We start from the raw sequence: 25873 nt of genomic DNA, 5'->3' as shown, positions 1-25873 counted from the left end.
AATTATGGGATAAAAAACTTTAAATGGATTGATGAATTCATTGGAACAAAGCCTATTATTAAACGGAGAAAATCTTTGGTACTTAAGTATAACTTGGAGGCTCCTGGGATTTGGGGCCCTCACAAGCCAAAGGGCACCCCTGCATAATTCCAACCATGAAAAGAAAAAATCAACATTGCAACAAGAGACTTTAATTAGTAATATTTTCAACGATTCGCATAAACACATCTTCCTCAAACAAAAGTAGGCTAAAAAGGATGACACACATGTAAAGTTCTAAAATTTCAAATTATCTACATGACATTTTCATATACTTTTGAGATTTAGGTTGTAACTTTCAATTAGGGTGCGGCTACTGGCTACATAAAAAATCCCATCTATTATTCCAAATCATTAAAAATTCTGCACATTAATATATAGATCAATGCATAACAATATGCGAGATCATGTTGCATGAATCAATTATTTTTTAGGCTGTAAATAGGAAGTTTATTGATTATTCGTGATATATTGGCTATATAGTATACTGTAGTGCAGCTATGTACACGGAATGCCAGCTAGCATTATGAGTTGTTCTCCACTAACTTACCTTAGAGGCTCACACAACGCGTGTTGGCTCACCCTCTTCCCGTTTTACATTCCACATGTACTGATGAATAAAATGCACTTCAAATTGTGAGTATCTGCAACATTAAATGAATTTGATATTATGCTATCTGTCATATCTTCAAAAAGAATCTTTGAGCTGTTCATTATCAAACAACCACACAATTTCCAGCTGTGGTCGATGACAGCTAGTGTCAGGTGTTACCTTGATCAATATAAATACCCAATTATTTGCTTTGCAAGATCCAAACAAGGGGTACGCATAGGTAGGAGGATTGTGAGCAAAGCCTGAAAAATGAATGCCAAGTCCATGGCTGTTGTACCAGTTAAGGAGGAGGTAAATCATCAGATTGTTTCGAATGAGGAGGAGGAGGAGGAAGATATTGAAGCTTTAGCGGAGCCACCAGATTGGCTCCCTGATGGATGGATAATGGAAGTCTATCGTGAGGAAGATGGCACCATTAACCGGGTATATCTTATCTCAAATATTAGGTCATAATATATCTGTGATTTAACAAATAAATATACCTTATGGATTGTTCTATCTTTAACCACAACTTTTCTGCTTTGGATTTCTTTTCAAGCTTCTCAAATATTTCTAATGCAGTATTACACTTCTCCTATATCGGATTACACATTCAACATGAAGTCAGAGGTATTGGAGTATCTCTTTTCTCAGGCAGATGAGCGTATACTGGAATCAAAGGAAAGTGGTGCAGGAAACAGCTTCCAGGTGCATAGCTACCATCTTTGGTATCATCAAGTTTTTGTTATAGACATGCTTATATATATCTTTATGTATGTTTGTGTTCTAGAAAGAACATGAATGGCTTCCAAAGGGGTGGGTGATGGAGGTCAGAGCCGGTGGGGAGAAGATGGACAAGATGTACAAGGTAAAAATGGCATGAATTTGGCTAGTTGGTACCTTTTCATGTCGATTAATACATTCTGAGTATTATTGGAATCTTTTTAATTGTGGTAAGACAAACTATGTGTATTATTGGAATGTTTCTTTATTTGGATCTGAGTTGCTACATTCAAACAAATAACTCCATAGCTCTAAGATGTGGAATTTACCATTTAATATGAAAATACATTGGTTGAATGATTTATATAATATGCATTTGAATTAGCTAAATTTTGGGTAACTGCACCCAGAGGTGGCGAATGCTAAAAATCTGTCATTAGAATTTTTTTGTCTTGTATGATTTTGTGCTAATAAATAGGCAATTCTCTTAAGGCCATGATATCAATGGTATGATGGACATAGAGAATGTCAGTGTAGGAAACCATTGCAATGTCATATTTTTGAACTCAAAATAGTTTTAGTTTAGAAAAATAATAATCTCTTTGATCCTTTGTACATTACATACAGCATGTTACAGGGGGTATTTATTCAATGTTTCCAAATATATTATGATACTTCATGTAAATACTCACTGTCATAGCAAAAACAATAACTTGCTATAAATAACGCTATATGTTATCTTTAGGACTAGTAACTAATGGAATGAACATGAGCATCAAGTGCAAAGAACTTGGTCTGCTAGTAATGATTTTAGTACAGGTTGATAGATATTTTTAACCATTGATATCGTTTCTTTGCAGTTTTATGTTTACCCAAAGACTGGAGTGCGACTGCTATCCAAACACGATGTTGTTCTATATATCAATGAGGAAAAGGTCTCCAAGTGTGATACAAATGGACAATGTAACACAAGTTCTAATGATAATGTGTGCCTCTTGCTTAAACTTCTTACTGCTCACAGAACACATCTCATCTTTGAATGACTGATTTTTTTTCCTATTTACCTTTTAATTTGGCACATTTGTAGCTACTTGCAATAGTGGAGTTTCACCCAAGTGGATTGCCAAAAGGATGGGTAAAGGAGCTAGTATTTAGAAAGACAAAGGAAGGACTTATCAGGAGAGATCCGGTAAATAATATGGTCCGTGAATTTTCATCATTTGATAAGAGGGCATAATTTGATTTCAAAATCACTATTTGTCTTATGATGCAGTATTACACGGATTCTGCTAGCTCCTACACATTTCGTACTCTAAAATCAGCATTATGCTTTGTAGAAACTGGAAAAGTATCCAAGCGTGCTTTTATTCAAAGGATAAGTGTTCATGACCTGTACTCTTTTGACAATCCTGCAGATTTGGTAATTGTTTTCTTGAGGTTTTGTTATCTATATAAAATCTTCACTACATATTTACCCCCAAGTTACTTGCATTCTTCACATCATCATGGGGAAACAAGTTAAAGATACTAAGAATTTTTTTTGCCACCTGATTAAGAACTACTTCGCTTTTCTAGCTTTCAAAAGGTTTCATCATTGTTTTATAAGTTTTTCCAATGTATTATGGATAGGTTAAGAATTAATTGGAAGCCAATTTTATTAACTAGGTATCATTAATTTCTTTTAAAGTCATATTGTGTTGGCAATTCCATATATAATAGATTGCTATATACTCCCTCCAGTCATGAAGTCTTTCTGTTTGGTTTCATCCAACAATTCCAAGTTTTGACGTTCAGTTTTGAAAAATATTTTTATGTATCATAATCTTTCTATTTTATAAGAATACTATAGTAGAAATTGGAGTGGTCAAAGCTATACATTGGAGCCCATGTCTTGGTCCACAACATCTAGCATTTGTATCTGGACTTGTGGGAGTAGCAGTTTGAGACATTTTAAGAGGTCCCTCAAAATAATTGATTATTGTTCTTTTCTCCTGGCAGCATGAAAGTTTGCGCAGTAGACTGATAATAAGTGATGCAAGATCATCCCGATCTAGAGGAGCACCACAGATAGAGTATGGCCAAATTATGAACAGCTGTAAGTTCTACACTTGTCGCTATTGTCATAAATTTTAAATATATGGGTTTACCCCTCTTGATTTATATTTATGTTCTACAAATTTGCAAACATGCATAGGCTTAGGAACTTTATAATTATTATATGTACTAACTTATTAGGTACTCCAACAATGAAATATTAGAATAGTAACCTGATATCAAATTTGAGTATTCTCACAATTTCCTTTAGGTTCTATGATTTTCCCCTCAAAGTCTTAGGAACTATGAAGTTCTTACATTGTATTATGAATAATCATAGCACGCATAAATCAAAGTGAACTAGAGATTGCATGCATATACATTTACCCTTACTCTTAGGATGTTTTCTTTAAGGTAGTTATTTGCCATCAATGAGGGCTAAGAGATGCCCACTTTCCACTCATCTACATACTAAGCGGGCCTAGAAGTCAAACAATGTACAAATTCGTGTGTACACACCATGTCATTATTCCAACCATTTACCTTGTGTTAGTAAATAACTATGTGGTATAAGTGGACCAATTTTGCACGTACTCTGACAACTAATTTGTGTGTGCTTTATGCTACCACAAGATGGTGGCACCTTGTGTTTGTATGTGTTGTTGTGTTTTCCACTTCCATGCCCTCACAACTAATTTGTGTGTGTGCTTTATGCTAGCACAAGATGGTGACACCTCTGGCTCAGATTCGCCATATGAGCCGGAAGAAGAAAACATCAGAAGCAGGAAGGCTAAAGGCAAAGAAGCAACCAACTCAAGGACTACCAATCGTCCAACAATAAGGCCCCCGCAATTGAGGATTAAGGAGGAGGTGACAGACAATCAGGATGCATTCTAAACAAACCTCTCACCCAAGATATCACAATAAGATTTCAGCAACACTCATGGTGTTGTTTTGTTCTATTTCATAATGTGTTGTTACTAACAGCAAAAATAATTATCTGTAATCGTCAGATAAACTAGTATTAAGTCATGTGCTGCTGCAGACATGGTTAATGCTTCTATTTAAAGTTTAAGCTAGTATTAAGTCGTGTGGTTCTGTGATTTGATAGTTAATATTTTGATCTGTTGAACTCGGTACAAATCTGAATAATACGTAACTCTGTGTTCACCATGTTTGATAAGCAATGCAATTATCATTCATAGGCAGTTGTGGCTGTGTTTGTTCGATTTAGTTAGCTAAAAATTGATGATGCATGCATATAGTCTTTACATTTTATCCCATCCACCCCCCCCCTCAAAAAAAAATTCTGATGTTGTAACAAGCAACATAACCTGTGTGCATTTGGATGATACAACGGCTAGAGTTTCTTTCCCCTTTATCTAGAATAAAGGCTGAATGTTGTAGGGTGGAAATGCTTGCATACTGAGATTTTAAGTAAAAAAATAAGAAAGCACCCAATGAAACTGACAAGATACATTTTGCCTTCAATATTAGCTCTTGCTTGCTTTGTTTCTATAGATTTCTACTGCTTATCTCTCTTAAAATTGCTAGGCCATGTGGGAGCATGGATTGACACGCTAGTGATGGGTAAGTAAGAACTATAATCCGGTATTTGTTTGATGTTTGATTTTGGTTACAAGTAACCCTATATATAACTCATCTCCTCTTGATTAGATGTTTGATCATACCTCACTAACGGTCGGCTCTGTTTTTTGTTATATTGCAAGACCTTTTTTTGTACCTCATTATGAAACAAAGGAAAATTTCCCATGCTTAAAGAGAAACCATTAAATTTGTGTTGAACAACGGTGCACATATAAAGTGCCAGTCTTGGATTCCTGCTGTTTAGCAAAGTTTAATCTAGGCTTATTTGGTTTTAGTTGAATTAGCCATGCACTCATTTGCTTCACACATGGCTGCACTACTCTCACATGGATTGCAGGAGATGTAGTTGATAGTCAAAGACACATAGAAGCATACTTTCTTCTGAATAGCAGCTTCGACTGAAGCACACTTAAGCATTGCTCGTACTTGTCACTAAGAAGACATCACACTTCAATGTTGAATTGCAAAGCTTCTTTATTTTGTCTCGGCGGAGTTACGAATCTTCTTTTAGGTCATTGTCCTGCATGGTTTCTGCAGTACATGTTTCACTTGAACTAACCATTTTCAGATGCTCGAACAACACAAAGATGACCGATATATTCGGAACCTTTTTATTATAAATTTTCTACCAAGATTTCTGTACACCATCTTTCTCCCCTCCCTCCTACTGAGTCCTGGTATGGCTGGCAGGCATTGGCAGGCACTATCACGCACCATTGAACCCTAATCATTCATCTCCGGCCCGGTCCGCCCTCGCCCACATACAACCAAAAAAAACACAAGCATTGTACCAAAAACCCCAGGCATCAGATGCTCCAATCTATGCAGTCCATATATAGCCCTTTTGGAGAGCAAAAAGGTGGAGTGCAAACAAATATGAAAACGCCACCGTAGCCCCTCACTGACTCGCCTGCAAAAACCACTTGCAAACCACACAAACCGAAAACGCCAGCTCGCCGGCCTCCATTTTTAGCAACTTTTCCCTTAAATCTCCTCTTGCACACCCCCACGCCCCATCCAAGGAAGCCACCTTCTCTGCCCCTACACAGCCGTGCCTCTGCCTCTCCTCCCTCCTCGACCCTTCTCCGGCGCTGCCGTGGCCTCGCCCATGGAGAGGAGTCCCGGCGCGGCGCTGACATCGTCACCCGAGGAGGAGGAGGAGAAGGCGGCGGACGGCCATGGCGAGGAGGCCGTGGAGCAGGAGGACGAGGCGGCTGCGCCGGTGGTGCTGAAGAAGGGGCCCTGGACCACGGCGGAGGACGCCATGCTCGTGGACCACGTCCGGCGCCACGGCGAGGGGAACTGGAACGCTGTGCAGAGGCTCACCGGCCTGCTGCGCTGCGGCAAGAGCTGCCGCCTCCGCTGGACCAACCACCTCCGCCCCAACCTCAAGAAGGGCTCCTTCTCCCCCGACGAGGAGATCCTCATCGCCCAGCTCCACGCGCAGCTCGGCAACAAGTGGGCGCGCATGGCCGCGCATGTAAGCACACTACCCACCCTCTTCGCCTTCGATTAATTTATTGCGAGTTCTTGATGTGACCGGTGTCGCGTGCTTCTCTGGTTGGTGCGCGTCCGCAGCTGCCGGGGAGGACGGACAACGAGATCAAGAACTACTGGAACACGAGGACCAAGCGCCGCCAGCGCGCCGGCCTGCCCGTATACCCGCCGGAGGTGCAGCTCCAGCTCGCGCTCTCCAAGCGCTGCCGCTACGACGACTTCTCGCCGCTGGCGTCCCCGCAGCTGCCGGGGGCGGTCAATGTCCAGGCGCTCGACGCCACCTCGGCCGGGTACACCAGCTCCCGGCCGGCGCCGCTCGACCTGGCTCGCCAGCTCGCCGCGACAAGCCAGACAGTGCAGTTCCTCTCCCCGCAGCCCTTCTCGGCGCCGTCGTCCCCGTGGGCGAAGCCGTTCGCGCGGAACGCGCAGTACTTCCAGTTCGCGCACTCGTCGCCCGTGTCCCCGTCCACGCCGACCGGGCCGCTGCACCCGGTCACGCCAGACCTCTCCCTCGGCTACGGCGTGCGCAGCACCGACCAGAGCAGGCTCGCGCCGCTCTCGCCGTCCCCTGTCCCCAGAGTGGAGCTCCCTTCAAACCAATTCGGCCAGGCGATGCCGCCGACCTCGGCCGCCGCCGCCGGCTTAGGCGGCGCAGCGCTGTCGGATCATCAGCATCAGAACGCGGCGAGCCTGGAGAAGATGCTGCAGGAGCTGCACGACGCTATCAAGGTCGATCCCTCGGCGCTGGCCCCGGCGAACGGAGACGCCGCGCGCCCCGGCGGCGGCGGCGGCGCTGTTCTGGAGCGGCATGGTGGCAGAGGTGAGTAGTGCATGCCGTGTGTGAAGCATTTCCCACACCTTCCCTTTTTTGGATGCACTCGGAGTTCGATTTGTTGCTTTGCTGGAGAAGAGAACAAATGCTCATGATTATGATGTGAATTGGCAGATTAGCGTGAACCTTTTCGTTTGTGCGTCCAAAATCTCCGTTTGTTTTCTCTTGCGAAGTGCCACCAACTTCTTGAAAAAAGCTAAAGGGGACAAATTTTTAACATAATGTCACCATCTGGTTAATCAGATTTCACTTACTTGGCAGTGATAGGAATAAGTAAATGTGCCTTGGTGAAAGTAACTCTGATGAATTAAACTACTTTAGGATCTGGGCAAAATATGAATCATGGACAGCACACTGTTTGGAATCTTCTTTGTTTTTTTTTCCTTTTGGTAGTTTTAAGGTTAGAGAAGCTTCTGCGGGTACAGTCTACAGAGGGCTTTCCCTTATTTTTGTCCTTGCAAGAAAGTGACTGCCTTTGATCTTGTTCCATGATTACTTTGCCTTATCTTGCCAAGTGCTTTAACACCTTTATTTCCCTTTCTTCTTTTCTCACTCCATCTACCACTTTATCTATCATTTACTTAACAAAAATGCAATATGCTTCCTTTTCGTGCTCTATGATTGTTTCTTAGCTTCCATATCACCACGTCACATTGGTGTTATATTCTGCACAAGTTTTAACAAAATCAGCATGATCATATCTAGGAATATTTTCTGGACATTAACTAGAGAGGTTCTAATGAATGATCAGTGAAGAATAGAATCAAATCAGGACTAATTTATCTATCCTCTGCATGACTCTGGTGCAAATATGAACTTTCATGAAGCAAATTGAGATGCACAATCCATGCCACTTTGTTCTGCATTTCGCATCATGAATTTATCTAAGAAAGCTCATGACGAAGTTCAAATCATTTGCAGAGAACCAATTGGACGGCCAGCATAGGGATGACGACATGGGTACGCTGTTCGACATGATGATCCCGACCCTCGACGCGCCGGAGACCGTGCCGCTGCCTCCGGCGGCAGCTGCGCCCAACCACTCCGGCTCGACCTCGCAGCACAGCAGCGACGACCAGGACCCGTCCACCGCCGACCTCGGCGTGGACCTGCCGGCCGCCGGCGGCGCGAGCCCGTCGGACCAGGACTGGGGCCTCGACGGCGTCTGCCAGTGGAGCAGCATGTCCAGGATCTGCTGATCGCCCTCAGCAACTGCAGAAGCAGGACCGGCCGACGCAGCCGTGTCAGACCATCGATCAAGATGCTGCGCGCCTGCGCTTGAGACGTCCGATGATTCTAAGAACTCATTAAGGAGAGAGATCGAGTCCCTTTTTCTGAACCTTTTCCTTGATGCTGTCAGATGCCAGGCATCATGGACATCAAATCTGTTTGTGTTCCGTTCTTGACGACTATGTTGGTTGGTTGGTTACCGACTCAATCTCAGCTGCGCAATCCAACCCAACTTGCGTCAGCGTCTAGTAATGTTTCTTTCCAATTTATTTGACATCATCAATGCAATGGTAGATTTTACAGATGGATTCCCTTGAAGTTTTACTGGATTTAATTTTGGGAGGTTCTACAGCATCTATCACTGCTCTCTCAAGAGAGTATGGTCCCTTTGGGTGCAGGCAGTGTCTACTTCAGGTAGCTTACACAAAAATGGGAGCCTGACAAGGGAATATATCTCTGTGCTAGGCAGTGATCCATGTCTTTTGGAGACAGGGAGATCCGGTTGGCACCTGAAACTTTCAGAAGTTGTGACCTGTTGCTTCTCCGGCTAGAGCAATCCGATCCCAAGAAAGCAAAATTGCCCTAGTATCAAAATTCTCAAGATACATAAATGGATCAGTTTGAATTTCCTGGATCAAAAACTAGGCCTGAAGTTTTACTTTTGTGAGTAGAGTAGCTGGCAGGGCTGTAGCTAGGTGCTGCCTCGTAGGCAATGCAGGAATTGAAACTACGTAGGATCAGATGCAAGAGAACAGGGCCATCCCGGTAGGACCTATCTTCCTTATGATAGGAGAATGGGGGCACTAATCATGACGATCCTTATCGACTTCGGACGTTGCACACCCGTGTGGAGAAGGCCTTTTCCAAGGCAGTTTGTGCTTATTTTGCTGTGGTCTAGCTGCTGCAGTTATGCTTACGTTGGTAGCACATCTTATACTAGTGTGTCTGCGAAATCAAAGAAATTATGTTCTAGATCCAGAACTGTTACCTCTAATACTGGTTTAATTTGAAATGCACTAATTTCTAGTCAGATAGACTAAAAAATATTCTCCTTAGAAATACACTTATTTGTACCAGAATGAATTACTACAAGCAATTGCACCGAATGAAATCATCGCAATCCCGGGAAAAATGGTCATAACTCACAAATCCGTCGTGAAATTTGCACGAACCATGCCAAAGGTGTTTGGTTATCTCCGGTCTCCCATGAAGCACAAGCCGATCGAAGAATATGGAGCGGTTGGATTGCATGAACAGGTTCCTGTCCATGCTAAGTACGTGTTGCCCACTCTTTGCTCCTTGCTTTGTGCCATAAGTTGCTCCCCTGGAGCGGCTCCTCTTGCTGTGACTCCTTGCTCCTCTGCGTCCGGGCATAATCTTTTTCTTTGTTCCATCGCTTTCTTCGATCACCGTGCATTTGGGCAAAAGAAGCTTCTAACCGTTGTTCCCTGAAAGAGAGCCGGAGCAAGAGATGGGCCACGTCCTGAGCTTAAACTTGGGTTGTGCTGTACATCCTTTTGTATGTTTTACATATATTTTTCTAGAGCAGTATGATATTTAGAAGTATTTTTTAAATATGTTTTAGAGCAGTACGATATTGGTATATATAAAGACTTGTGTTTTAGAAGAATAGCACCGGTTGATTCTAGCACTCTTAATAAAAAAATTCATGTTTCTAAAATTGATTGATTTGAAAGAATTCTAACAAATCTTCGATGTCAAAATTTGAAGGTGCTAATTTTCAGGCGACTGCCCGCTCAAAAATAAGATCAGGTGACTGATAACTAGCGAGCTCTCAAACCATGTTTTATTAGCCACACATCCTGCATCTGACAGTGGCCGCTCCTCCTTAGCTTCCACACTTTTTTTTGAAATAACTCTACCTTCCACAGTTAACAAGGTGGCCTACGCTAATAGCGCGAGTAGCTAGTTTTTTACATTTTTTTATTTTACTTTAATTGAAGAGATGTATTTGATATTTTATTTACGTCTAGTTTGCTCTCGTTGAATACTACCCGCGGCTTTCTGTGTATAGGCATTCATATCAATCATCGATTTTTAGTTTATTTTGTTCCATATCACCTTGGTATATTTTAATACTTTAACTTGCAATATCTAAATTTGAGGATTGAATTGAATATTGGGTCACCTTGAACATAGGTGCATATTGTAGCACGTAATATCTAAGTTTGATGATTAATAGTAATATAGGATCACATTGGATACGCATTTATCTTTTTTAATCTTTTTATATGTAGTTATTAAATATATTTATATATGTGTTATTGCTGTTGTCGAAGCCTACATCCTATAACTTAGATGTTGGACTTTGATTTATGTGTTGCGTAATTTGATTATTATTTAGCGAAAGGATCTCTAGTCTAGTTGTCTTAGTTGTTTAGTTGTTACAGTATCTGAGTAGCATCCAACGGATTTAGATCTGAATTAAAAACAGACATGGATTAAATAAAAAGTTATATTAAAATATAGGTTGGGGCTTCCCTTTTGACTTTGGTCAAAAAATATTTTGTTTATTTATTTTCACCTATCGTTGCAAAACTTATATATATATGCTATATTAATATATATATTATCTTTTATTCAGCCCAATCCATTGGTATTTTTTCACACTTTGGACTTTGGTTAATGTACATTTTTAGTCTTTCGACCATTTAACTACATAAATTAGCTCACTTCAGAGCTGTGTCATCTCAACGATGGATAGTTCCAGATAAATCTTTGCTGTTGTCTCTAACTCTTTTCTTCACTTCCATTTTCTCCATCTATTTTTGCCAATTTCTCTCTCTGCCATTTTCTTCATCCGCACATTTGAAATCGATTAGTGTGATTCGCGTCTGATGCACCTAGAAGAAGTTTCCTGTGGAGTTCGACTTCGCTACCGAGTTTAAATTGTCTGTAAGAGTTTGCTATTTTTTCTAAGCTAAGACGAACACACATTTAAAATTTGTTAGTGTGTTTCACGTCCGGTGCACCTAATGGAGAAGTATACTGTGGATTCAGCTCAGTTGCTGAGTTAAGATTGTACGTTAGAGCTTGCTTTTTTTTCTGAGCTAAGAGGAGTAGCGGCAGTGGCTATTGGAATTATTTATTGTGTATCATAGGCTATCGACTTAATCAGCCAGGTAATGCTTCAATTGGCACGGTGCTAGTGCCTTTCTTGGCATCTTTAAGGAGGGTTAATATTATTTGTAAAATATCTTAGGAAGAAGCAGCGTATTTATTCTAACTGTACGTAAGCTGTTTGTTTGTTTGCCATACAATATTTTTCTTAAATAACTGCTTAGCGCTAGCCGTATGTCTCAAGTTTCCATAGTTTCTATTGTTGTGCTTTAATGTACTACTCTGTTAAATCTGATACGTAAGCTTTAATTGTTGCATAGCATATACAACATTAATTTGATATCTTGTTGTTATATTTTTGTAACAATATCTGATTATACATTCCCATTTACGAAAATTATATGTTTGAGCTGATAAGTACACGAGGACTATATAGACAGTAATCTAAATATGCAGAGCATGTATCTATTACTGATCAAAGGTTCTCTTTGTAGACAATGTTTTATGTCTTATTTTCTTGACCCGTTCCTTTCCATGTACATATATGTATGTACACGTTATGGAATATGGAACATTTTAATACATGTGGTAAACCAAACCAGGTTCTTTTGTCATGCGGTAGCTTTAGCCTAAATTGGATACGACTCACCGCCCGATGGTGGAGGCCGGTGGGGGTGGGGGTGGAGGAAGGATTAGCAATATGGATTTGGGGTTTCCAGGTTTGGAGGTTCCATGACCGGCAGACTTAGAAGGGATGGCTGCCGCCGCCGGTGTTTGCGGGTTGTGGGCAGCGAGGTCAGCTGCGATGACGCCGCCGACCGGGTGGTGGATAACCCCCGGTGGGTGTTGCCGGCAGTGGGGGCGAGCGATGGTAGCAGTTAGCTCGGAAGGGTTGGGTGGCACGGCGCGACGGCGAGTCGCCCCTCGCAGCCGTGGGCGGCGGTGCGTGGAGGCTGACGGTGGAAGGGGCAGCGGGCTGTGTGGGGCGGAGCCGGCTGCTGGAGACGCGGGGAAGAAGAAGATGAAAAGAAGAAAGAAGAGAGACCAGTGTCCTGCTGCAGTTGCTGCTACAGGTAGCGGCGAACGCTCATCCAGCATCACCTGGTTTTCCATCACCATCCTTTAACTGTCTCTATATCTATCTTGTCACCTCCTCGTATCGTCATGGTTAACCATGGGTGGTAGTGAATTGGTGATTGGTTTTGGGTTGATTTGCATCTGAAGTACCGCGGCCAACGTCTCACGTAAGTGCACTCTGCTCTTGTATGCTTGCACGGAAGATTTTGATTAACAATTTAACTTTCTATTTTCAATATATTAATTTTGTTATTTTAAAAATTAAATTTATATATGTATTATTAGTCGTAGTTGACATGGATTTTTTGATAAATCTGGACTGTTAGATCTTTATAAAATCCGGCGGTGTAAATCCTTCTATGTTTAGATTAACGTGGGAATTTTTAAGATAAATCTAGACCATCAGATCTTTATAAACTCCAATAGTGTAAATTCTTCTTTTTTTAATTAACATGATGACTTCTTTTAGCACTCACTTATATTATTATATTAATAGACAACTGCTTCTTTCTCTCGTCTGCGCTTGGCATGGTGCAGGCTCCCGTATCTCCGGCAGCTCTTCTCCCACTGAATGCTCTTTCACTGTTATCTACTCCACCACGCTTGTCTGCGCTTCCCTATCGCCGGCACTTTGGAACAACTACACGTCCGTTTGCGTTACTAATTTCAAAAGGAAGCCATCATAATTGTATAGTATCCCTTCCGTTCGTTCCAACCTGTGGGACGTTAGCAATCAATTTTTTTAAAAAAATTTCGAAAGCATGCGACGGAATCATTCTAGCTTGTCCGTTCTTGACTGCCTGCCTGCCCTGCTACAAGCAAAACGGATCCGGCACGTTACAGCTTACAAGTTTGGTTTTTTGTGAAACGGGAAGAAGGAAGAAGGAATGTAAAAAGATGTTCGGTTCTCGACACAAAAACGCGTGCTTTCTTTTTCCTTTCCGCGAGGAGACCGACAAAAAAAAAAAGAGACGTGCTTTACTAGCAACAGACGTGTAGTGTGTGTTTTTTTGTGTAAGATCATTGTGATTTGTGAACGGAGGAAACTGATCCCTGTGGGAATGTTAGGATCGGTATCGTGTGACGCTCCAAGGAAACGCAAAAGGGATCGGCGCGTGAACGATCAGAGAGGCGCTCGTCAGGCTCACTGCTGGAGAAAGGGGGCAGCTTGGCTACCGGGACAAAACGGAAACAGCCGGCTCGCTTGCTTCGTGCCACACCCTTGCCCCCACAGGTTACAGCTCGAACGGATGCATGGCCGGCACACGGCGCGCGGCAGAATCCAAGACAGATCGCACACGGACACGGACACCGACGAGGCTGGCTGGTGCCGGCGGTGACGCGGTGACCCCCCGTAACCCAAACGAAACGACCTCTCGCGCTTGCGTCGACGGCAGCAGCCTTTCTCCTTTTCGCGCCAGCCCCGCCGCCGCACGGGCGACACGTTCGCCACCCGGCGCGGCCGCGCGCGCCCTCCCAGGGCGAGGTGACGACGTGACGTGCGTCAGCGCCGCCGGCCGCCAACGAGACGTGCGCCGCCGGCCGGCACGCGCGGTGACATCTGCCGCGGTCGGCAGGGGCCAAACTGCATGATGGCATCATTCATCCCGATCGATGAATCGAGCGGGCGATTGGGTGGCCACCCACGCCCTTGGCCGCGCCACCGCCGTGGGCGGATAGGCCGCAGGCGACAGCTGCTAGCATTCTGCTAGGAGGCGGAGTAGTAAACACTGCTAGGCCTAGGCGCTAGCAGGTGGAAGCCCTGGGGCCTGGTGGGCTCCTAGTCTGTCCAAGGTTGCACGCATATCTTTTATTTAATTCCTTTCCCTTTTACGATTTTTCTTTTGCCTTTGTTCAAGTCGTCGCCTATCTTGAATTCGTACTATACTACACTGGAATTGATGTCCTGTTCGTGGTAGTGCTGGCTAGCTCTAGCATGGAGGAAGCGAAATTCCACCGGTATGAAGGTGAGCAGTGCTAGCCAGTCCCGGTTGGCAGGCCCTGCGTCGCCGTTCTTCAAGAAGCTTCTTCTTGTGGCCATCGGAGCTGAGGTGCTCTGCTTGCTCGAGTGATTGTGCACAAGCCCAAGAAAAAGATCAGGTCCGGTCCTCAGCCGTCTACGAGCGAGCATAGGCCATGCCGTGCTGCTTGTATGTGCTGTGTCAGTGTAACCTGCACTGCACCTCGTGAATTTTCAGCTGCACTTCTTCGTGGGTCCCACCTTAGGAATATGCTAAGCGGTGACATGGCTTGGTTTGCACCTTGCTAAGAAAATAAAGTTGTGGCTGCCTAGGCAATAAAGTTGTGCTGTATGCGAACTTAATATTATTGTATTGGGTCTAGTCTACCCCTCATGCTCCGGCGTTTTTAGCACCGCGTCGATGAATTCCTCGAACGTCAAATCTAGGTTCATTCTTCCACTCTTTTCCTCTAGTTATCCCAGTCCATCCAGGCAAGAGACCTTGCCCTCCCTCGCCTTCATCATCCACTAATCGATCTCTATCGTCTCCCATGGCCAGATCCACAACAGAGCTTTATTTCTCCGACAGTTCACACTAGAACTGTTATACGTGTGGTGGAAGAAAGATGAATCAAAGGAACGAATAAAAACATGCTTGCACAAAGCTTTCTTAATTAAAACCGTTTTAGGAATATTTTAGCTGAAACTTTTTTAGAAATTCCAAATTTTTTTTGACAAATAGTAATTATAGAAAAATAATTATACAAATCATTTTGGGGAAAAAGTCAAGTAATTTTTTATAAAAATATATAAATAACTTTTTGGACAAAAAAATATGAATAGCATCCATGGAAAAGTTATCCAAACTAATTTTTCATAACAGTTCTTGGGCAAAATTTTTCAGAAAATATAAAAGATTTTGGCAAAAGAATCAATAAATACAAAAGGAAGATTGAAAAACAATGCTCGTGTGGCGTGGCTGTCGCGCCCTCATGGCTCCATGACATTAGAAATTGTTGCTTGCCCAGGTATCACCTCGATCTGCTTTGCTTAAGGGTCTCTTTGGCATGGTTCTGCCGGAAACAACTTCAGCTTCCGACCAACGACTAAGGCGATACTACGCAGCACTGTTTTGTACTGTAGCGCGGAGCCGAAGCGGTGCCAGTGCAGGCCCAAACGTGAAACGCCTGAGGGCTAAGGCCCAAGCCCACCAGCCAACAATCTCCGTCGCGCAGGCCCCCTCCCTCCTTCCACGTTTCCCTTCAGTTTTCACCCAATCCGGCGAAGGGATCGGCCAGTCCTCTCTTGAGAACGGGACGTCGGGATGCGCCATGTCCATATCCTCGTGCCCTCAAATTCTCTCCAGTGGCGTCGCCGGCTGCGTCTGTGCGTTGCAGGACGGGCGCTTGGTCCTGGACGCTGACGGCCGTGCAGCGAAAGCGCAAGCGTACCAGTCCCGATTCCTTAGAACCAATGGGAGAGCATGGCCCCTTCGCCATCTGACGCATGGTGACTACTACAACGGCAGGTTTAAGATCAACCCTTCTTCCCTGGCAAGTGCCTGGAACACGAAGACAGGCCTGGTGGCACACGGACCGCAAGTTTGCAACCTTTCTCCTGATCTTCTCCTTCTGTTTTCTTTTTTTTTGGTTACCGAAGTCAGCAGGATAGCCCCTACCTATTTTTTTAATCCTCAGTGGCAGAAACATATCGTTGTTTGTTCAGACGTACAGTGAATCATGGATTATGATCATACATGCCACAAAGCTATTCCTTTGGTCTTAAGTTTATGCTCTGCAATTCTTGCATCCAGTTGCCCTGAGTGCAAAACCCTGAAGCATACAGAGTCCATGAAAGACGAGGCTTTTGTGGACTGGCTACAGAAACGAAAGCATGATATGCTTCCTGCTTCCACGGTATCAACTTGCAACAGCAAGGAATCAACTTTTTTTTTCTTTTGCGAAAAGCAAGCATTTCTCACCTTTTCTTGCTTTCCGCATGAGAGGTGCCTCTGTTCTACTACAGAGCATAGAGCAATACTGTTACTCTAGAGAACCGGGTAGATCTAAATCTGAAATCTGGTAAGTTCAAAATTCATCAGACTGATGATGTTAAATATGTATAATAGAAAAACAACGTTGGGCGTAACCTCACTTCATAAACAAAGCACAACAGACAACGTTGTTTGAACATAATCTTGTGCTAGTTGCAGAGGAGCACCTCAACTTAAAACATATGAAACAGTTTAACTGTAGCAAAAATATAAGAAAAAATCCATATTTCAAATGAGGCAATACTCAATAAAGAATGGAAATTTTAAGCCCATAAAATGCAACCCATGCTATTGCATTTCTTGGCAAGAATAAAGGATATTAGTAACACTTTTTTGTGCTTCTCTGTTTTGTGTTTCTTGATTCGGTTTTATGTAACTATTAAAGGTATGCTCCAATCATACCAATTGCCTACATAATGAAGCATAACTTAGATCCACGGAATAGAAATAAGAAAACGCTTTTACTCCTCTTTTGAATTTCATAAAAATTAAACATGCTGTGAAACTTTAAAACTTAGACCAGTATTATGCATCAGATCATATTTTTCACAAGGAACCATATGGACAGAGTCCCCAGTGAAAGTACATTTTATCATATTGTATATTGACAGACTTGGAAAAAAAAACAACTTACAAGATGTGCATAATTAGATGATCTTACATTTTAAAGAACAAGTTCATCAGGCTGAAATAGTGTGAGCCACTCAAACACCTTTCAAGAAAGAAACTAGGTACCGGGAAATTTCATCTTATCTTATCTATGTCCTCAACTGCATAGCCAAATTGATATTCTAATGACTATCTTCAGAAAAATTGATGTCCCAATGATCAGATTCATAGTCTTCCATGGTCAGTGAAAGCATTTTAAGATAGGAGACTAGATATCATGATTATCACCCCCTACAGCATATAATCTATGAAAAATATACTGACAGCACTGGTGTTATGATCTGATTACAATACAATCATTGCAAGCTGATTCGAAAACACCAAGCTAACAAAACTTATTTGAGCCTTGCAAGCACGAATTTACATATGAGCAATAAAGCATTCCTTTTTACCTTGAACTGTGATTAACTGTAACTTCACAAGCTTCATTCAGATAAGCAGCAATGCAATGACCTATGATCAGTATAGCAAGGTAGAGTGCTAAATCCATCGCATCCAAGGGTAAAAGAATAACAACTACTAACCTTTTCCATGCCAACCAAAATTTAACACTCGCGATTTCACAACAACTGTGATCAATTGGGTTCTCATCACAAGTATCACAAAATCTCCTTGATGAAGTCAAGATTGAGCGTGTCGCGCACAATGAGGAAGATGCCAATCATCAGCACCACCAATATTCCTGAAGACATGATCCCCTGCTCAACTTCACGGGGAATCTTGCGACCGCCACGGGCTGCCTCAAGAAGGATCAATGCCAACGTCCCACCGTCCAACGCTGGCAACGGCAACAAGTTTATTGCCGCAAGGTTGAGATTAATCACTGCTGCAAACTGAAAAAGACCGTCGGCGCTTGACCTGGCCACCTCTGCCCCAACTGCGATGATGGCCACAGGGCCGGACACCTTTTCTGCCGACTGCGAGAAGTTTAGCAATGTCTGCCTGAGCCCGTCGAACACCGTCCCGGTCAAGAGCGTGAACTCGCGCACGGCGAGGACGGTAGCGTCGGCCAGGTTCTGGGGGCGCACGCGCGTGACCCGGAAATTGGGCGAAAGCTGCACGCCGATGCGCCCGGTGCCATCGACGCTTGTGTCCGGCACGACGGTGAGCTCAACGGACTGCCTGTCGACCGCCCCGGGCGCGGTTCTTGAGACGGTGATGGGCACCTTCTTGCTGGGGCTGGCCTTGATGAGGTCGACGAGGACGGGGACGGACGGGTCCGGCGCGGCGCCGGGGACGGCGAGGATGATATCCCCGGGGAGGAGCCCCGCGCGGGCGGCGGCGGAGCCCGGGAGGACCTCGGGCACGAGCACCCCCGGGAGCTGCGCCTGGACGGGGACGCCGACGGTGAGCGCCTGCGCGTAGACGATGAGAAAGGCGAAGGCGAGGTTGGCGGCGACGCCGGCGGAGACGACGAGGAGGCGGTCGGGGACGGGGCGGTTGCGGAGGAGGTCGGGGTCGTCGGGCGCGAAGCCGGACTCCGGGTCGTCATCGGGGAAGCCGACGTAGCCGCCGAGCGGGATGGCGCGGAGCGCGTACTCGACGGGGCCGAGGCGGAAGCGGGCGAGCGCCGGGCCGAAGCCGATGGAGAACTGGGAGACGTGGATGCCGCGCGACGCCGCGGCGATGAAGTGGCCCGACTCGTGGACCAGCACGATGGCGGCCAGGACGGAGGCCGCGGAGGCCACGGACTCGACGCTGGCGAGGAGGTCCGGCGCGGCGGCGGCGGCCGGGGGCCTGGCGAGGTGGCGGTGGCGGCGGGGGAGCGGGATGTGCACGGCGAGGTGGTGGTGGGAGTAGGAATGGAGGGGGGACGGGCAGCGGGGCTTGGGGGTTGGGGAGGGATGGAGATGGGTGGTAATCATGGTGGGAAGGGAGGAGGAGGAAGAGGAGGCCGCAGTGGATAATCTGACATTCTTGGGAGGGAGGGAGTTTGAGGTGTGGCTGTGGGGTTGACAGTGAGTGACCGAGTGAGGTGTGTGGTGCGGACGACGAGCGGATGGCGGAGCAGAGCTCGCAGATTCTCAGCTGCCTCCTCTAGTACTTCCTGTCTGAGCTCCAAGGTCCAACCTGACTGCACACCTGCAATCGAACATTTTTACAGTGGAAGAAGGTTTTCTTGGATTGGTATCATCAACCTGAGTGGCACAACAAGATCACTGGCAGCGCATTGCATCGTGGTCTTATAAGAGGTCATCCCAGGCCCCGTTTAGATGCATTGCAAATGTTATAATTTTTACACTCTCTCTCCATCACATTAATTTTGGGACACATGCATGGAGCAGTAAATGTATGTAAAAAAAATAACTAATTGCACAGTTTAATTGTACATCACGAGACGAATCTTTTAAGCCTAGTTAGACCATGATTAGATAAAATTTGTCAAATACAAACGAAAATGGTACAGTAGCAAAAAGTTCCAAATGTTATACAAACTTGCGATCTAAACGAGGCCCCAGTTACATACCGCACCAAGCAAAATTACTCTTCTTGGAAAGGCATGAAAACTTGGGCACATCAGTAAGAGTGCACCGTGTATCCCTGCAAGCTTAACCATTCGATACCTTGATAACCTGCAAATAAATTAATCATGGGCCGGCTGTCTAGTCCAGGTCTTGAAGAGAAGCCCAGTACTGCAGTTTGGCAAACTCGTGCCCGGTTAATTTCAACCGGCGGCCGCGGGCGCGAGTGCACAGAGCTCCCAAAGGCCCCCCCTAATCAGACATTACTGGTACTGATACACTAGTAACAAGCTAGACTAAGCCCAAGAATACAAAGCGTCAAAGTCCAATTAGCCCATTTGCTGTCGCCGGCCCAGTTCATTTCACAATGCAAAAATAAAATCATTAGCAAGGATGTCACTCCTCAATAGTAGTGAAGGCTTTATTGTTAAAAGTGGCGTGTTGATGCCGTTATGATTGCCGAATTTTCTGAATTGTTTTTTAGAGTTTTGCTCTCTAGTGGTCGAAGAATTTTCCTTGTTAAAAGACTTTAGTAACATTTTCTAGCACAAACACATTTTGCTAAAAGAAATATGCCCTGCGGATTATGATGCACACATATAAAGTTCCAAATTTCAAGTTACCTAAATGACTTTTTATACAATTTGGAGATAATTTAGTTGCTACTTTGAAATTCAGCTGCTACAAAAAAAATTATGTATAGATCATAAAAGATTGTGCATATTAATAGATAAATAAATGTATAAAAATCTGGACGTAAGGGTCTGCGAATAAATCATTTGTCACATTTTCCTTATTCTCAGTATGTTTGCTACCTAGTTTAGCATGTAATACATCAAGTACTTGGAATTCCATCTTGCAACATGAGGTGTCTTCCGCTTAATTACCTTTAAGGTTCACACCCACCCGTTGTCTCACCCTCCTTCCTATTTTGGTTGCCATCTACAATCAGTGGCGAAACCAGGATTGAGGGCTAAGAGGTGTTCTCCTTCCCTTCTTCCTCCTCCCTCCTTTCCTTTCTTCTTCTTTCTCCTCAAAATTTGTAGGGGGCTTGGAGGGCTTCCATGGGAGCTAGGGTGGTAGAGGGGGGGGGGAGGGGGGCTCGAGCCCCCCTCCCCCCCCCCCACACCCTCCAGATCCGCCCCTACCTCCAATAGCATATGCCAGCTAGCTCTAAGGCTTGTCACCTCGTACTTCTACTAGCTTGATAAGAGAAAATCTCATACACGACTCCTGATATTGTGATATGATGCATGGAACCATCTATATTTGGATTATATGCTAAAAGTTAGAGCATTAAGTTATTTCTAATAATACTATTGATCGGTGACGTGGAGGTGCCATGTAGACACTAAAGCTAGTGTTGACTCTAACTATTGGAGGTGGTCAAAGAGTAAACTATAATTCAAATCCAGACTATCTACAACATCAAATGAATTAGATATCACACTATCTTTTTTTGACCGAAATGTTAAACTATCTCTTTTCTGACCGAAATGTTAAACTATCTTTCAGATCTTCAAAAGAGTCTTTGAGTTGTCCCTTAGCAAACAACCATGTTGTTTCCAGTTGTGGTGGATGCCAGCTCGCACCAGATGTTATCTTGATTAATTTAAAAAGCCCCACTGATCAACTCACCCTTTGCTTCTTGAGATCCTAGCAAGTGGTACTTGTAGGAAGGACGACTGTGGTGAAGTTCTCCTTGAAAAATGGATGATAAGAATTAAACTGTGGCATCAGATGAGGAAGAGGCAAAGCAGCCGATTGCTATGAATAAGGAGAAGAGGATATCGAGGCATTAGCAGAGCCACCAGATTGGCTCCCTGATGGATGGATCATGGAAGTCTATCGTGTTGAAGATGGCACCATCAATTATGTATGTATTTTCTCAAGCATTAAGTCATTATATGTATTTTCTACTATGAGATTTCTAATTTTTTTAAAAACATTTTAACTAATTACAATGCAATATTATACTTCTCCTGTATCAAATCGCACATTCTCCAAGAAGTCAGAAGTGTTGGAGTACCTTTTCGCGTATACTAGAATTAAACAAATATGGTGCGGAAAAGAAAATCACATTTCAGGTGCATAGATAAAATCTCTGGTAGTTTCAAGTTTTATTATTTTAGACATGAAGTTATATTTTTTTTGTATATTTGTTGTGTTGGCTTCTCAGAGAGAACAAGAATGGCTTCCAAAGGGGTGGGTGATGGAGGTCAGAGCTGGTGGGGAGAAGATGGACAAGATGTACAAGGTATAAAGCCATATATTTGGTTGGTTTGTACATTTCAATGATGTTTAATATTATCTATGTTCTATTTTTTGCTTTGCTTTAGTGCTATATTATGGTAATTAATTGTAATAAGATAAACTTGTATTATTGGAATGTCCTTTTATTTTGATATAAGTTACTACATTAAACTAGAAAAGCGTTGGCTCTAAGATGTAGAACTTACCTATTGATAAGAAATTATATCTATTAGTCTTGCACGCTATGTATTGCATATTCAGTGAGTAATATTTATTCAATGTTTCATTAATTTGACATGCCTATTTTATGCTGTTCCTACCCAAGTCAATAATTTACCTTGTGCACTCATAGCCAGTGGAGTGATCATGAGCATCAAGTCCAAATTGTATGCTGTGTATGTAAAATTTTTAGTACCGTTTGATAACTAGTATTGACTGCTGATATAATTTGTTTGCAGTTTTATGTCTACCCAGAGACTGGAGTACACCTACTATCAAAACAAGATGTCATACTCTGTATTAATGAGGCAAAGATCTCCTAATGTGATACAAATGGACAATGTGATACAAGTTCTAAAGATAACGTGTGCCCCTTTTCTAGACCTTCTTACTCAAAAGCACATCATATCTTTGGATGATTTTTTTCTTATTTTCTCATTTTACATATTGCACCTCTTTGCAATAGTGGGCTTTCACCCATTTGGATTGCCAGAAGGATGGGTAAAAGAGCTAGCATTTAGAAAGACAAAATAAGGATTGATAAGGAGAGATCCGGTAAATAATATGATTTGTGAATTTTTGTTAATGGAATATAAGAGCATAGTTTGATTTCGGAATCATTATTTTTCTTATCGTGCAGTATTACACTGATCCTTTTAGTTCCTACACAATGCGTACGCTGAGATCTGCACTCTGTTTCATAGAAACAAAAAAAGTACCCAAACGTGCCTTTATCCAAACGATAAATGTTCATAACATATACTCTTTTGACGAGACTGCACCCCCGGTAATTGTTCTCTTGAGGTTTTATTTATCTAAAGAGAATCTGCATTACATCATTTTTCCTAGTCACTTTTGCATATCTTCATAAAACAAAATAAAGATGGTGAAAATTTAACTTTTCTTGTTACATGATAGAGCACTATTTATTAGCTTTTCTGACTTCCAAAAGGTGTTCTTTATTTTTCTTACCAATTATCTACTACCATCAGTAAGCTAAATATTTACCATCATTAAGAGCATGAAAAGGCCATTGCCCCCAACTAACTCTAGTTGCATTATAGAAAACACAAGTCTAGGTACCTATAATTAATCTGACCCATTGCATCCTCCAAGTTCCCAACTTTCATGATCATGATCTTGTTGCTATGTAACGTTATCCAACTTGCTAAAAAAATAACTGCTACATTTTTAGTTTTTCCATATTATTGTTTTATATTTGAATATAATAATATACTATAATTGGGCATGCTTAAAAAACATGAAATGTTTAGTGCATATTATGGTGCAAATTCCATTATTTTTAGTCCCTCCAAAGTAAAGAAATACTTGATTTTTTCAGTTGTATTATAAGTATTTCCAAAGTATTATAATAATTGAGCAATTCTAATTTTCTCACTTCCAGCAAGAAAGTCTGCATAGTAGACTCAAGATAAATGGGACGCCTTATATGAAGACCACAAGATCATCTCAATCTAGAGGAACATCACATATAAAGTATGATCAAAATGAAAACAGCTGTAAGTTCTTACATTTATCATTATTGTCATAAATTTTATTCATGGGTGTGCGCTTTCTCTTTTCTTTATACTTCTTTCTTCATGTTCTTTCTTTATTTATTGTCATAAATATGCAAACATTAGTAGGTCCTAGGTGCTGAATAACCGACTTAGGTGCTCCAATAGTGAAACATTAGAATAGTTACTTCCTTTAGGTTATATATGTACTATATTCAGTCATCATCACGTCATTATTCCAACCTCCTACCTTTTGTTGGTATATAGCCATATGTTATAAGTCAACCGATTTGGCACATCTCAGCCTCCTTGGTTCCTTGTTTTCCATTCTTTAACGATTAGCTACAACTTCAAGTTACATATATACTACTATAGCTGCTTAGATGCATGCAACACCAACTTTACTAAAACTGAGAAAAGCCATACCTCATTCGATAGTCCATTTACATATATGTAACTAGACAACATGTATGTGAGATCTTGAATATATTGTGAAATTAACATACTACATTTATATTTGAATAAAAAATATATTGTTAGTCAACAACATGCATTTTTCCATTTTAAGAAAGAATATCAATGCTAGTAATATGTATTTGTAAGGACAGCTCCATGCAAAGAAGCAACTAGGTAAAGGACGATGAACCGTCCAACAAGAAGGCACAAAAAAATATTAGGATTGAGATGCAGATGATAAGAAATCAGAATGCAGATTAAACAAACCGCTCGCGCAAGATATCACAATAAAATTTCACCAACAGTTATGGTGTTGTACTTTGTTCAATTTCTGAATGTCTGGTTCTTACTGGTAAAAATAATAATCTGTAATAGTTCAATTAGATTAAGTCCTATGCTGTTGCAGATTTGATGGTTAATGCTTCTATTGAACTTAGTATGAACCTGAGATTTAAATACACTTCACAACTTTGTGTTCACCGTGTTCATAAGCAATGTGATTATCTTTTTTTAACGTAAATAAGTAGTGTGATTATCATGCTTAGGTAGTTGTGGATATGTTTGTTTGATCCAGTTGCCTAAATATTGTTCGCTCATATAATTTTTTATATGTTTTATTTTCCATGCTGATATGTTGCAGTTTGATAAAAATAATAGTTTTCTCATGCTTTTTGAACAAAGTGTGATATTGGATTCTTCTTGCATGCTTAGAAATTTTTTTTTATGTATGCTTATTTGGTTGCAATTGAATTACATATGCACTCATTTGCTTCACACACGCAGCTCAACTACTCTTGCAGGGATTGTAGGGAGATGTAGTTGAGGGCAGGTACCCCTAGTGTTATCTTATAGACGATATAGAAGCACACTTTCTTTTGAATTGCTGCTTTGCCTCAATCCACCCCTTAATCCCTACTTGTGTGCGTTGCTAAGAAGATATATTATCAAAATAATGGATTGTATGCGACATGCTGAAATGCTTACATGGACCTTCAGAGAATAATAAAAAGGAGTAAACTTCAATCCTAAATTAGGCAGCTGGAGATAGGCGTGGGCATCACAATGGTTGGAGGAAGGGTTAGCTACACACCATACCATAGCTTCTACCTTCTCCTCCATGGATATTTTGGTAGGTTATGTCGTGGAGGAACCCCATGTTTAAACTCATGATATGTCATTGTTTCTTGCTCCCTCCAGCACCTGAAATTGGGACCAAGGAATCTTGTGTCTTACTTATCTACCGACGAACCTAAGATTTTATCAAATGTCTGTGGCAATTTTTTTCCATGTACAATTTGGTACGGATCATATACAAATGGTAATATTTATATATAATTCGGTCCCTTGAGGGACCTCCTTTATGGAGAGGGGCCAACATCACGCCAATCTCCATTTAGGATAGCGACGAGCAAACTGTGAGATCCGACAAGTGTAAGCAAACTATAAGGCTGGGTGGCGCATGAGTGTGACGCCCCAGCCCCTAGTAGGTGGGGCCCTCCAGGAAGGCGGAGGGTAATCGGTCAGCCTGGCCGGCTCACAAATGGCGCAAATGGAAGAGGGGGCGACACGTG

General features: G+C 42.7%; 4 protein-coding genes and 1 pseudogene across 4 annotated transcripts; 4 read left to right on the top strand and 1 right to left on the bottom strand.

The window, feature by feature from the left end:
* The first annotated feature begins 860 nt into the window (after positions 1-860).
* LOC112878270 lies at positions 861-4293 on the top strand. The gene is made up of 8 exons (XM_025942715.1): positions 861-1075; positions 1214-1339; positions 1422-1499; positions 2215-2340; positions 2442-2543; positions 2628-2774; positions 3353-3449; positions 4107-4293. Exons 1-8 carry the CDS (start codon positions 902-904, stop codon positions 4283-4285), a joined length of 1029 nt encoding a protein of 342 aa, XP_025798500.1. The 5' UTR covers positions 861-901; the 3' UTR covers positions 4286-4293.
* Positions 4294-5667: 1374 nt separating this feature from the next.
* LOC112872764 (transcription factor MYB101-like) lies at positions 5668-7321 on the top strand. Its single transcript, XM_025935821.1, has 2 exons — positions 5668-6476; positions 6575-7321. The coding sequence occupies exons 1-2, from the start codon at positions 6105-6107 to the stop codon at positions 7319-7321; spliced, it is 1119 nt and encodes a 372-aa protein (XP_025791606.1). The 5' UTR covers positions 5668-6104.
* A 900-nt stretch (positions 7322-8221) lies between these two features.
* Positions 8222-8831, top strand: LOC112872763. Its single transcript, XM_025935820.1, has one exon. The coding sequence runs from the start codon at positions 8222-8224 to the stop codon at positions 8522-8524; it is 303 nt and encodes a 100-aa protein (XP_025791605.1). The 3' UTR covers positions 8525-8831.
* An 8694-nt stretch (positions 8832-17525) lies between these two features.
* Positions 17526-19382, bottom strand: LOC112877964 (probable membrane metalloprotease ARASP2, chloroplastic). Its single transcript, XM_025942337.1, has one exon. The coding sequence runs from the start codon at positions 19258-19260 to the stop codon at positions 17995-17997; it is 1266 nt and encodes a 421-aa protein (XP_025798122.1). The 5' UTR covers positions 19261-19382; the 3' UTR covers positions 17526-17994.
* On the top strand, positions 19259-24714 carry LOC112872762 (annotated as a pseudogene).
* Positions 24715-25873: the final 1159 nt, after the last annotated feature.

Source organism: Panicum hallii, chromosome 9 (genome assembly GCF_002211085.1).
Source record: "Panicum hallii strain FIL2 chromosome 9, PHallii_v3.1, whole genome shotgun sequence".
In the NCBI taxonomy this organism is placed as follows: domain Eukaryota; kingdom Viridiplantae; phylum Streptophyta; class Magnoliopsida; order Poales; family Poaceae; genus Panicum; species Panicum hallii.
Note: the sequence above shows the minus strand (reverse complement) of the source record. Positions and strands in the feature narration are given on the sequence as shown.